Here is a 12,792-nt window from a genome sequence, read left to right on the forward strand (position 1 = left end):
ACTTGCAGGATCATCTGAGCACCATCTCAGCAATCTGCAGATCTGGACTGGGATTCCCAGAAGGCCATCACTCTTTTGTCCCAACTCAAGGAGAAGGGTGTTGGGACCAATAATCACTGGTTTATACTTCCCACTTTACAGTATTAATTATTCAAGTGGGAATTAAAGTCCCATGGGTCCCAATATCACATCTGTGAGCCTGATATCTGGTCCCAGGTGATGCAGGAGAAGAGGTTCTTTGTTTTACTTGGGAGTGTTGGCCCTCAGCCTTGTCCTTTGCTCATCTATGGATGCCCAGTGGCCAGGCCTCTGGTCTTCCGGTCCCAGCCCCAGCCCAGCCCCAGGCAGGCAATGGTGCCAGTTTCCTGTCCGCACCTGCTTAGAGACTTTGAGCCACGTCTTTTTCAGCCGGAAGATTGCGCTTCGGTTCATGGATGAGGTGATCTCCAGCACAGCATTGTAGTTGTGTAAGCAGCGGCATATGTCAGCCACGGCCACCCACTTCTCGATGGCGCTCACCCTCGCATTGATGTCCTCATTGCGGATGATTTCTGAAGCAATCAAGTTACTGATCTTTAAGTCCATGCAGTAAGACAAGAAAAAAGGAAGAGGAATAAGTATTGTAAAGAAGATATATCATCATTATTTGCAGATAGTATGAGTGCCTGTTTGAAAACACCAAAAGACTGGATTGGAAAACCACTAGAACAACTAACAGAGCTCGACAGGGTGGCTGGCTAAAGACTCAATACACAAAACTGAAAATTGTTCTCTATATTAGTAATACAAATTAGAAAGTACAATGAGAAAGATGTTATCTTCAAAATAACAACAGGAATCTGTAAGTTACCTAGGAACTTAAATTAATGAGAACTATGTAGGATGTTTCATAGTTGAAATGAAAAAAGTTAATAAATGTTATAAAAGGTTTGAATAATGAAGAAAGAGATCAAATTCCCAAATGGGAATGTAAGTATCACTTTTCAAAATTAATACATGAATTTAATGCAGTCCAATAAAACATGCCTTGGGAGTTCTCTCAAGAATTTGACACAGTGATTCTACAGTTCATCTGGAAGGAGGAAGGGCCATGCTCTGAGGGAATCTCCCGCCAGACAACTAGAGCTTGGAGAGGACACACATCTGGAGGCATCACTGGCCTCACGTACAAAGTAGAAGAGATCTCTAAGGACTGCTTTCTTCTGCTCCCACAGCAAACAGTCACATACACACAAACAAGCCAAATGTGGGTTGGCTCTGGAGCAGCCAGGGGGATGGGGAGCTGGGGCCAGAACATCATGAAGCTAGAACTGCAAGGAGCTGGGGCAGCAAGAAGTGCTGACCTCCCTGTACACTTCTTTGCAATTTCCTGTGAATTTATAGTTATTTCAAAGTAAAAAGTAAAAAAAAAAAGACCTCTTGTTATAAAAAAATAAAAGTGATAAAAGATGATATGATAGATTTCCCTTTACAGATGAGTAAAAACTATAGGGCTTTTGCACAAGAGATCTTCTTAAAAACAACTTTTAGAGGATGTACATTAGGAAGAATGGACTGTAAAACTACTTAAGGATGGAAAAGTACTGACGAGAACCAGGAAGAAATGATAACACAAAACAGTACACATAGTATAACTCTTAATTCAATGGAAGTAGCAGTTAACATTTTTTTCCACAAAGAAAACACTGAACTCAAAAGTTTTACATATAAGTTATACTAACTTTTAGAAGGAAAAGATCAGTTAAACCTTTCAGAGAATAGAGAAAAAAAGACCTGCCAATTTATTCTATGAAGTCAGTATAATCTTGATTCCAAAATCAAATACACACAATACAAGAAAAGAAAATCACACACTCATTTGTTTAATATACCATGACCATATTAGATCTGTCCCCAGAATGCAAGAAAATATTGAAGAAAAATCTCTAACCGCCATTCACGACATCAGCAGAATAAAGGAGAAAAACGAGATGACCGTCTTAATCGATGCAGAAAAAAAATTTGATAAAATTCACTTATGGTAGAAACCCTTAGAAAACAAGGAATAGATAAGAATTTCTTTAATTTGATAAAGAAACAAACATTATCCCAAATGAGGAAATAGTAGAAGCATTCTTTTTTAAACCAACAAGATTCACTATCGCCATTTCCGGTCAACACTGTCCTGGAGAGCTGGGCCTGGAGGTCCCTGGGCCCCTCGCCTGCCCCACCCTGGATCCAGCTCCGATACTGGAGATCCTGGCCAGTACCCCTCAGCACGACGACGAAAGCAAGCCAAAAGGACTGAGAAACAGCAGAAAGCCCTGTGCCAGGGAGAGATTAAGAAACACAGTCGCAGGCCTGATGATCACCATCTTGGAGGCACACATTCAGTGTACCTGAAAAAGAGGGTGGATTTGAACAGATGTGGCCTAATGCCAAGCAGTGACGAGAGCAGCTCTCTGGAGGGGGACCGCATGGGATTGAAGCGGGCTCTCCCGCTGTGTACCATTGGGAATACAATTTAACCTCCTTGAGCCTCAGTTTTGTTTTATCCATAAAAGGGAAATAACAGGATTAAATGAGATGATGCTTATGAAACCCTTAGCATAGTGCCTGGCATGTGGTACACATTCAATAAATGCTCACTTCACAGTCTAGTCTTTGACTTAACTTGAGTTCTGGACACATACTGGAACAAGGGCGGGAAAAGGACTTGTTTTTGCTGCCTGGCGCTGTTGTTGGAGTTGCGTGTAAGGTGTGGTGAGACTCAGGCCTCATGCGTGCTTTCTGGGGCCTGCCTGCTTCCGTCACCTACTCTCTGTGGACAGACGTGCAGCTCTCCGTCTGCTGCTGTGTTCACTACGGGGCTCCTCCCTGAGCTGCAACACCTGGGCTTCCTTTTTTCCTCCCAGCTGCCAAGGGCCCTCCCGGGGGGGTGGGGCGTGTTTGCGGCTATGGGGGGGGAGTGGTGGTGGAGGTGGGTGGGGGTGGGTGCAGGGAGGGGTGGCATCCCTGTCCCTTGCGGTGGTGGATATGCTGTGGCCTTGGACTGGTGGTGAGGACAAGTAGAATCATGTGGTCCCATTTCCAGCCATCAAAGGCTCTTTACTTGCGTTGATGATTAAACTCAGAGGCATGAAGGTGTCACGTGCAAATGCCCTCAGAGCTGTCACGAGGCTGGGAGCAACGGCTCTCTGCTTGCAGGGCTGGGTTTGGGCAAATGTGGGAAAGTTGCTGGAGAGATTTTTTCCTCATAGCTGGCGCTCTGCAGCAGAGGAAGGCCACCAGCTCCCAGACACTAGTTCAGAGACCTCTGGCATTTGCCCTTCAGAGCCCAGCTTTTTTTACGTCTAAGGTGTGACAACAGCCCCCATCTTTTAGGGTTGGAGTGAGGTTTAAGTGAGATCATCATGCATATAAAGCACAGTGCTCCGCACAAGGTAGGGCCCAAGTGAAGGGGCAGTTATTACTTTATTAAAGAGTAAAGAGCCAAGGGAATGCTCCCTGTAGACCTGAAGCACGTTCTGGAAGACTCTGGCCCCCAGTTCTCTGTTGCTCCCATGTTTCCCTTAGACGAGATTCTGGGAGCAGGGGTGTGTGATACACTGCTGTCTTAGTGCCCAACCAGAGTCAGTCCAGGCCCTTCCTTCGACACACACTGGTCCAGGGCTTGGTCCCATATCAAGGGGACAATGAGAGCTGGGGGTGGGGGTTCCAGGAGGAGGGGCTGGAGGAACCAGATTCTGGGTCATGCAGATCCTAGCCAGGGACACTACTCTCATGAGCCCTTGGCTCAAACCCGGCCTTGGTTTCATCCAGGTCTGTGTGGCCTTTGGTCTCTGTAACGTTATCCTTTGAGGCCATCTTACCCACAAGCTAAGGCAAGAAACATGGAGAAGGTTAGAACATGACTTCTAGGAGAGTTGAAACTTGTAGCCAAAATTTCAGGAGGTACAGAGGCTTCTTGGTAATGTACTTACTAGAGGGAAATTGTCTGTTATTCCCCAGCCAGATATTACTTGTTTTCAATACTAAGATGAGGGTTAAAAATAAGAAGCATAGCAAGGAGGTCTTCATTCCTTTCTTTCCAAGATGTCTTTGCCACAGATTCAACAAAAAGCTGCTCAGAGGAGTGGCTCCTCTCAGCAATCAGTCTTGAGTACAGGCTCACTAAGAGCCAGGGCTCGGCTGTGACCTTCCTAGGACCCTCCTAGGGTCAGCCTCATTCAATAGGAGAAGAAACTGAGACTGAGATGGAGCAACCAGCCCAAGGCCCCACGGCTAGGGCGTGGGGGCTGAAGAGGACCAGGTGGTCTGGTTCTAGCCAGGTTCTAGCCCATTCCCCATGCAGCCTTTTGAGGCTCCTGCAAAGAGAAGCCCGGAGAGAAAGGCTGCCCATCCCATACTCACGTCATTGAAATGCTTGGTGGTTTTCATGATGTAAGGGGTCCTCTCATTCTTTTCCAGTTTCATCCAGCCTTGTCCAAAGAACTCCCTGTAGGAAGGAAGCGGGAAACCCAGGCAGATGAGCTTAGTCTTTGCTTTGATTTATTTGCTTTTTGTGGTTGTCATTTCTGGAGGAGTGACTTTCTGCAGAGCCTGAGAGAGGAAGTGAGCCTGGGCTCCAGTCTTGCTCTGCTCATACCAGCTGTGTGGCTTCAGGCAAGCCCTTTAGGTCTCAGGGCTTCGGTTTGCTCATCTTTGAAATGGGAATAACGACTTTCCTCACAGGGTTATTGTGAGGCTGAGTGGAGATATGGGACGGAAAGGCACACCGCAAAGGGTGGTCTTCTTTGGATCCTGTTTCTCACAAGAGAACTCACATTCTAGAGTCACTTTGCAGAAGCTGGTCCGTAGACTAGGGAGGACATAGGCCTTAAAAAAGGGCCAGGTAAAGGATAAAGGAGCCTGCAAGCCAAGCCAGCAGGGTGCTTTGGTGATGGTGACCTCATGGGAAGCCACAGACCATCCAAGACTCCCAGGAGAAGCTCCTCATTTGACAGTAACCATGAGAGTGACCTTGGCAGAGTTCCGTGGGCAGGAGGTGCCGGGGGAGGTGCACTGTATTTGAAAACATATTCTGCTTCTCCTCCTAGAGGGAGCATATCAAGAATAACTGTTGTTTCTACAACCAGATGTGGCAGGTTTCCAAACTGCCAAAACTCTCCACCCAGCTGAGGTGGTGCCATGTTGGTAAAGGCCTCAAGAGGGCCAGGGGCTGCTTCTCTGGAAAGCAAAGATCAAAAGTCCTACAAGGATTCATAGCCTCAGATCTGGTGATTCCAATTTCAGGAAACTATTTTAGGACAACTGTAAAAAGTTCACAGAAATATTTAGTAGTTATAAGATTTACCTCAGCTTTAAACATAAAAGCAGGAACTGAAAGCAACCCCAAGCTTAATGCACTGGTAGGGAACACTGTGCATTTACTAAAAATGGTGTTTACAAATACCATTTTGGTGTACCGTTAGACGAAGAAAGGGTGGTACAAAATTATTTAAGTAGTATAATTACAATGAACACCTGGGGGTGATTGACTACTGGCCAGAGCAGGTTATACTAGGCCTTGGGGCTTCTTCAAACTCCAGAGCTGTCCCCAAAGTCTGCTCCCGGAGGGGGGGTGCGTGCACACACACACACACACACACACACTCACTCATGCATGGATGCACATTTGCTCACATGTGCATGTGCACACATACATGAACATACATTTTCTAGACCTCCAGAATAGGAGTGCCAAGTTAGAGATGCTTCTGGAAAAGTGCGTGTGCATGTGTGCAGCTGATAGGTAAGGAGAGAAAGGGCGCAGGGATGTCCCCCCCTCATTCCTTCCAACACATGCATCTTTGTCTCCAGCTGTGGAGAGTCTGGGCAGCTCTGCAAGTCTGCTGCACATGCTTCAGGGATGCCACCAAAGGCGCCCCTGAGGGAGAGGACGGAGGAGGCATCTGGCACCCAAACCCACTTACTCATAAGGAATCTTCTTGAAGACGAGGTGGTCCATCAGGGTCAGCTGCTCTGCAATCTCCAGGGCTGAGTGGTTTTCAAAGGGCTCGGCCTTCACGCCTTCGGCCTGAGGGGAGCAAGGTCCTGAGTTAGGCCCACAAGGGACACCTCCTGGCCTTTGGTCACTTCTCTGAGAGAATCTCCACCTCGATTCTGGCAGGTGCTTGGATGGGGCGTGACTGGGGGAGGCCCTCCTGGTAGACTTGGATGAGGGGAGATGAAGAAAGGGGACAAGGGGAGCCAGGAGCCACGGTTTGTCATGCCCTGTGTGTGTGCAGGCCTGTGCTCTGCGCTTCACAAAGATCACCTTGTTTAGTCATCTCTTACCCTGCAAGGGAGCTACTGTTCCCCATAGTGTGAGGATGAGACAACAGAGGCTTCCAGAGGTCAGTGACTAGAGCAAGTCACTCAGCCAGGAACGGGCGACTGGGAAGGGAGCCCAGGCGGTCTGGCTCCAGACTATTTTGATCTGTCACTCCCTTTAGGTTCTGTCTCGGTCCACAACTGGTTCCATAAAATTTCCTTCTAAACTCCATTAGCAGATATGGACTCACAGGTTGATTACCCCCTGGGACAGTGCTCCTCTTCTGTGCCCAGAAGACAGCTGTCTGGCCTTAGTCTCAGGGTTACCATGTCCTTAGTCCCCAGGGCCACCTGTGGACACCACCTTTAAAGCTGTCCACCACCTAAGCCCCTTGAGCAAGAGAAAGACTCAAGAAAGACTAGCCAGGGGACTAAGGTCCCTGTGGCAGGGATTAAATAAGAGGGGGACCCAAGGAGGCCAGGGGTTCTTGGGCACAGAGGCCTCACAGACAGTCTGTTGGATCTGGGAGGGGCTGGAAGGAGCTGGAGAAAACTCAGGAAGGGGACAACTGTGCTGGTTTTGGGAGGAGCCTGCATCCACTGAGGGATGAGTCAGGAACAAGAATCCCCTGCCCCTCACCTAGTGGCCGGCAGGGCCACATGGGAGGAGAGGGGCCAGCTACCCTGCCAAGAGGTCCCTGCGAGCTGGGCTGAGTGCCCGAAAGCTGCACTGATCACAAGGGAATGGGGGTCCACCCCATATCAAGGGAATAAGCCATCCCTCTTAGGCTGTGTCTCCCTCCTTCCTTCCCTTTCACGTCCTCAGCAAATGGTCACTGAGGCCTGCACTGATGGGCCCTTGCTAGATACTGGAGACAGAAAGACCAGAAAACACAGTCCTTGGCTTCAGGAGCTCTAGTCACAGGACCAGAGCAGGGACAGAGTGTGGGAGCTCCTGCTTCAGCCTCTGTGTGTGTGTGTGTGCGTGTGGTAGGGCGTCCACGAATTCCCCCTGGCAGGGTCACCCCTGGGCCAGGAATGACCTGTGCAGAAGCCCAGATGCAAGAGCATGGGTTTGAGGGAACACAATGCCATCAGGGAACGACAATTTCTTAGGAAGGCAGCAGGGACATGGGGATGAGAGCAGCAGGTGCCACCTGAGATGCTGTGTTAAGGGGTGAGGACCCGCATGGGGAAGGAGCCCCCAGCTTCTGAAGCAGGTGCAGGCAGGTGGGCAGCTCAGCCCACTGAGGGCCCAGGATGGCTGAACTGTCAGGGCCAAGAGCCAATTTCTGGTTTGGACTGGGGAGAGGCCTGCAGGTCTCAAGTGAGGTATGGCCCAGTGGCCCAGGGACCAAGTGGCCAAGAGGCCAGGCCCGGAGAAGGTGAGCTTGGCAAGGAGGAGCAGGTAGCTCCCTTTGCTCCCTTTAGGTGTGGCGTAGGGAAGAGGGTGACCCTGGAGGCAGAGGCCGGAACTGCCCACTCCCTGCACCTTTCACAGGGCTTGCGAAAGCCCTCACAGCGAGAACCTCTCTGGTGAGGCTACTGGGGCCTCCTCTGAACTGGAGGTGCCCCATACAGGCTCTCTGGGCTCTGGGAACACGTCAGGTCAGCAGGCAACTCAGCGGCACTTTGTTCTAGAAGAGCCTCAGGCTGTTCACGAAGGAACAAGGGGCCCTCACGCTCATGAAGGCTAAACATTCCAGGTGGCCCCTGGTGGAAACAGGAGCAGAGTGCAGGCCGAAAACTTCCCTCTCAGGGGTCACCCAGCCTTCTGCCTCAGAGGGTCAGTCTGCAAGAAGTGGTGTCTGGGTACAATCAACTTCCCTGCCCGAGGGGCACATGTGGATTCCAGGGGGCATCAGACCTGCAGTGCTGCTCTCAGGGCAGGACGTGGGAAGGGTGCTAGCTGCTCCTTGGCTGGCCTCAGACAACCCTGGGGCCAGGAGAGTCAGCTGCGGAAGTCACAGGGGCTGATGGAGGGGAGCAACGGGCCCAGAACCCAGGTCTCATACTGGTTACTTTGAACAGACTGGAGGTCACTCAGCCAGTTTGGGGAGTGAGCCAGCTTGGGGCTGTGCAATCTCCACCTACAGGGAGGTCAAAGTCAGTCTGCCTTAAACTCCCTTGGCCACCATGATAGCAGGGGCCCAGAGCTATGGGGTGCATATTGCTGACCTGGAAAACAAAGTGGGCCCAAGCCCTGGAAGCACATGAGACCATCATTCCCTTCCACCGTGTGGAGCACCACCATTAGCTCATCTTCCTTTGTGGCAAGCACAACTCTCCCCTGGGATCCCGCATTTATAGGCAGGTGGCAAGCTGCATTCTGACTCCTCAGGATGAGGCAGTGCCACGTGCAAGATGAGTTCTGAGCATGAGCACCAGCTTTGCCGCCTACCATGACCTTGGGTGGGTTGCTTCACCTCCCCCTGCCTCAGTTGCCTCATCTGGAAGATGGGGATAAGGATATAAACTTGCAGCAATGTTGATAAGAGTGCCTTGAGTCTTTAATGTTCTAGCACAGTGCCAGCACACAGGGGCACCCACCAACCACAGTCCTGACTTCTTACCCTCCTCCTTCCAGAGACAGTGTGAGCAGAGAAGGAACAGAGGGCTTAGGGGGTGATGTGAGGCAGAGGATGATGAAAGGGAGGTGGTGGTGTTATGGGTTGATTTCTCCCCAGCCCTCAGAGAAAGGTAGGTTGAAATCCTAAACTCTGGTACCTATGAATGTGACCTTATTATTATTATTTTTGAGGAAGATTAGCCCTGAGCTAACTTCTGTTGCCAATCCTCCTCTTTTTGCTGAGGAAGACTGGCCCTGAGCTAACATCTCTGCCCATCTTCCTCTGCTTTATATGTGGGATACCTACCTCAGCGTGGCTTGACAAGTGGTGCCATGTCTGCACCCAGGATCTGAACCGGCGAACCCCGGGCCGCTGAAGTGGAACGTGCAAACTTAACCACTGTGCCACCGGCCCAGCCCCAACCTTGTTTGGAAATACGGTCTTTGTAGATGTACTCAGAATAAGATGAGGTCATTAGTGTGGGCCCTAATCCAGCATGGCTGCTGTCCTGATAAGGAGCCGTTTGGACACAGGGACAGATGGAACATGACGCAGAGACACACAGGGAGAAGATGGCCATGTGACAATGGAGGCAGAGATTGGAGATTGGCTCCCACAAGCCATGGAATGCGAGGGGCTATGCCAGGAAGCTGGAAGAGACCCAGAAAGCTCCTCCCCCAGAGACTTCAGAGGAGCGGGCCCCACCAACACCTCCATTTCAGACTGCTGGCCTCCAGAGCTGTGAGAGTATAAACGTCTGTCGTTTTAAGTTACCCAATCTGTGGGACTTTGTTACGGCAACTCTAGGGGGTGACCGTGCTTTGTTAGGGGGTCACAAAAGCAGGGTCCCCAGAGGCTGGCGAAAGGCCAGCAAAGGCAGGCTTGGCAGGCAAGCAAAAGGCAGGCCCAGCTCACCATCTGCGTGATCTCCTCCAGCGTGATCTGGTTGTCACCTGGGTCCTCCTGGGTCAGAGTCCTAGGGGACAAGAAAGCATGAGGAGCCCCATGCAGTCTGTATCCAACCTCACCTCTAGGGCAGCACCCCGAACCCTACTGGCCTGAACACTCTGCAAGCCCCCCGCTCTCGGCAGGCTCCTGCCCCCTGTCTCTGCTCTGCATTCCCTTTGTCAGGAGCCCTCGTCCCCCTTTCTTTCTCAGTGACTTCTTCCCGATGGTCCGTTCTCAGGATTCAGCTCCCTGACCCTCTTGCTGGGTGAGTGGCCCACTTGGGGCTCCCTCACCTCCTGAGCCTCCTGTGTTCTCAGCCCAAGTTCCTCCATGTTGGAACAGTTGTGTATGCACCTGCCCCTGCTAGACCCAGGCTGGAAACCCTTGAGGGCAGAGTGAGGTCTGATTTGTCCCCATAGCTCTGGCACCCAGCACAGGGCTGGGCAGGAGGCTGGTGCTATGTGCATGTAGAATGATAGGACGAATGAGGGGAAGAGGGGCGCACTAGAGCAGGTAGGAGGTGCTGAGAAGCCTTCCAGATTCAAGGGACAGAGGGGAGGGGGAGGCAGCAGCATGGTGGCCAAAGGCCCGGATGTGGGACTGTGTTGAGAGAAAGTAAGGAAGGAGGCAGTGGAGTGGAGTGGGCCCCGGGCAGTGGTAGGGAATGATGGTGGACCTCAGAGTCAGGCCAAAGTGCTTTGAGTGTATTTACAGCCAAGGAAACAGTTGCTCAGAGAATGTCTCACCTGAGGGCCTGCAGCCAGAGCACGGTGGGTCTACCATTCAACCCAGGGCGGCCCAACTCCACGGCCTACTCTTCCCCCCGCACCCAAGGGAGCATCCAGAACAAGCTCCCTAACTGAGGGGGGCTTCGACCAAGAGGCTCAGGGGCTCAGCACACTCTGAGGGGCCTCCCAGGGAGGATGATGAGGGAGACTTGAGGACCTGGGGGCTGACTGTGTGTGTGTGCGTGTGTGTGTGTGTGTGTGCGTGTGCGTGTGTGTGTGTGTGGGTGGGTGGGTGGGTGTGGGTACTGAAAATGAGGGAGTCCTGGAACAGATTTTATGGCTTTGAGCCTGGGGCAATGATGAGGCCTCGGGAATGCAAAGTGGATGGTCTGGTAGGAGCAAGGCTGGAGACTTCAGTCCTAGGCAGGAAGTGGCTGAAAGTCTGGATCAGAGACAATGACTGTGGAGTGGAGAGGGCAGCTGGAGCCAGGGAAGAAGGAAGGAGGTGAGGCCTGACCCTGAGCCCTCGCACCTGGGCAGGGCTGTGAGGGGCCAATTGAATCAGCCGGATGAGAACAGTGGGCGGACAGTGGTCCTGTGCTCGACACCCACTGAGCAACCTGCAGAAGCAACAGTATGATCTCAACCAGCCTCACTGCAGCCCTTGCAGTGGGTATTGTTTACCCATTTTACAGAGGAGAAAAATGAGGCTGAGAGAAGGGACTTGCTCAATGTCTCACAGCAAGTCACTGGCTGAGCCAGCTCAGACGTGCGACTTCCTGACTCCTGACCTCCACCAGGAGAGGCATCCTGGGCAGGAGGAAAAAGTACAGGTTTGGGGACAGACAATTTAACTTAGTTCAATTAAACAGATATTCCCTGGGCACCTGTAAGCAGGGGCTAGCCAGCGCTGCCCAACAGAACTCTCTATGCTGATGGGGATGCTTCTCATCCATGCTACCCAAGGCATGGCCACAAGCGATACGTGGCTAGCATGACTGAGGAACTGAAGTTTAAATTTTATTTAACTTTAATTAATTAAGATTTAACTGCCATATGTCACTAGTGGCTCCCACATAGAACAGCATGGACTAGATAGGTGCCAGCAGCTGTGGACATGGCTGGAGAAGCAGGCACACACACACAGCTCTTACCTAATGGAGATCAACCTCTGAAGAGGGCCAGGGAGAGGGGAGGAAGGACAAATGGACTATCAGCTCCAGAGCCTGGCTACAGAAGCGGGGTACACAGCCCCAGACAGCTCAGGGCTCTGGGCTCCTCTCAAGCACAGCTGCCTGAGGCTGTCCTTCTGCCTGGGAAGGGTCCTCACTATCTCCCTGCCTCTGGCCAGCCCTATATGCGAGTCCTCAGGCCAGGGGGCGGGGCTGCCTGTACCTGATGATGTTGGCTGCAGCCTTCCGCTCCTGGGTCAGGAGCTCCGGGTCATGCATGACCTCCTCCAGGAAGCTGATGACCTTGCATTTGAGCTCATCGTTGGTCTCGAAGTCCTGCAGGGAAGATGTGACGGTGGCTCTGGGGACTGTGTTCAAGCTGCCTTGCAGTGATCTCGGCCCAGGTCAGAGGAGGAGGCCGCAGTTTCCATTCGGCCCATGGCAGGCTGCCCTGCCTAACTCTCCTTGTCACTGGTGGTGTGGCAGGCACCAGTGGAGCCTAGAGACCCTTAGGTAGAAGGCACTGGGCAACAGCAAGGACCACCCCTTGGCTGACTGCACCTCTAGGCCAGGACCCTGGGAGGTACAGACCTACCCTGTACCGCTGCTGCGGACAGAGAGGGGAGACAGAGGCCCCCTGTCCCCTGAATGTCCTTGATTCCTCCTAGAGGATCTGATCAGGCCCTTCTGAGAAAGTGGCCTGACACGCCTGGGTTCCCTCCCTCTCTTTGCTTCTCTGACACCCCTCCCCCTCATTCTGCCAGCAGCTGCTCTCCAGGGCAGGTGGTTCCTGGAGTCAGGCCTGCAGGTCCCCAGCAGCCCGCCTGGGGGCTCGAACTCACCTGAGAGTGCTTGGAGACCCAGTGGCGGAGCACGTTCAGGACGCGATTGGTGGCCGCTCTGCGGATCACAAATTCCTTGTCTCCGTTCCTCTGGTCGGGGGGAAACCCTGGTGGCACACGTGGCAGAGGGGAGACACGGTATATGAGGACAAGAAGCAGAGCTTGGCTCTGGTCTGGATTCAAACCCAGATCTGGGTGAGCTGGGGCTGCTCTCATGGCTGCGGAGCGGGAGGGCTAT

General features: G+C 52.0%; 1 protein-coding gene across 9 annotated transcripts in view; it reads right to left on the bottom strand.

Annotated features, from left to right (window-relative positions):
• The window catches only part of RASGRF1 (Ras protein specific guanine nucleotide releasing factor 1), a 112,152-nt gene that overhangs the window by 15,429 nt on the left and 83,931 nt on the right, over positions 1 to 12,792 (bottom strand). For all 9 annotated transcript variants that reach the window (XR_006887734.1, XR_006887732.1, XR_006887733.1 and 6 more), the window contains exons 18-23: positions 12,555 to 12,661; positions 11,936 to 12,048; positions 9,780 to 9,840; positions 5,955 to 6,058; positions 4,393 to 4,477; positions 376 to 573 (exon numbers count right to left, since the gene is read on the bottom strand). Coding sequence is in view for 6 of the 9 variants with exons in the window: in XM_046655491.1 (XP_046511447.1) it covers positions 376 to 573; positions 4,393 to 4,477; positions 5,955 to 6,058; positions 9,780 to 9,840; positions 11,936 to 12,048; positions 12,555 to 12,661 (668 nt within the window). In the remaining 3 variants the exon portion in view is untranslated. The remainder of the gene's footprint in view (positions 1 to 375; positions 574 to 4,392; positions 4,478 to 5,954; positions 6,059 to 9,779; positions 9,841 to 11,935; positions 12,049 to 12,554; positions 12,662 to 12,792) is intronic.

The sequence above is a fragment of the Equus quagga genome, chromosome 2, assembly GCF_021613505.1.
Source record: "Equus quagga isolate Etosha38 chromosome 2, UCLA_HA_Equagga_1.0, whole genome shotgun sequence".
Taxonomy (NCBI): domain Eukaryota; kingdom Metazoa; phylum Chordata; class Mammalia; order Perissodactyla; family Equidae; genus Equus; species Equus quagga.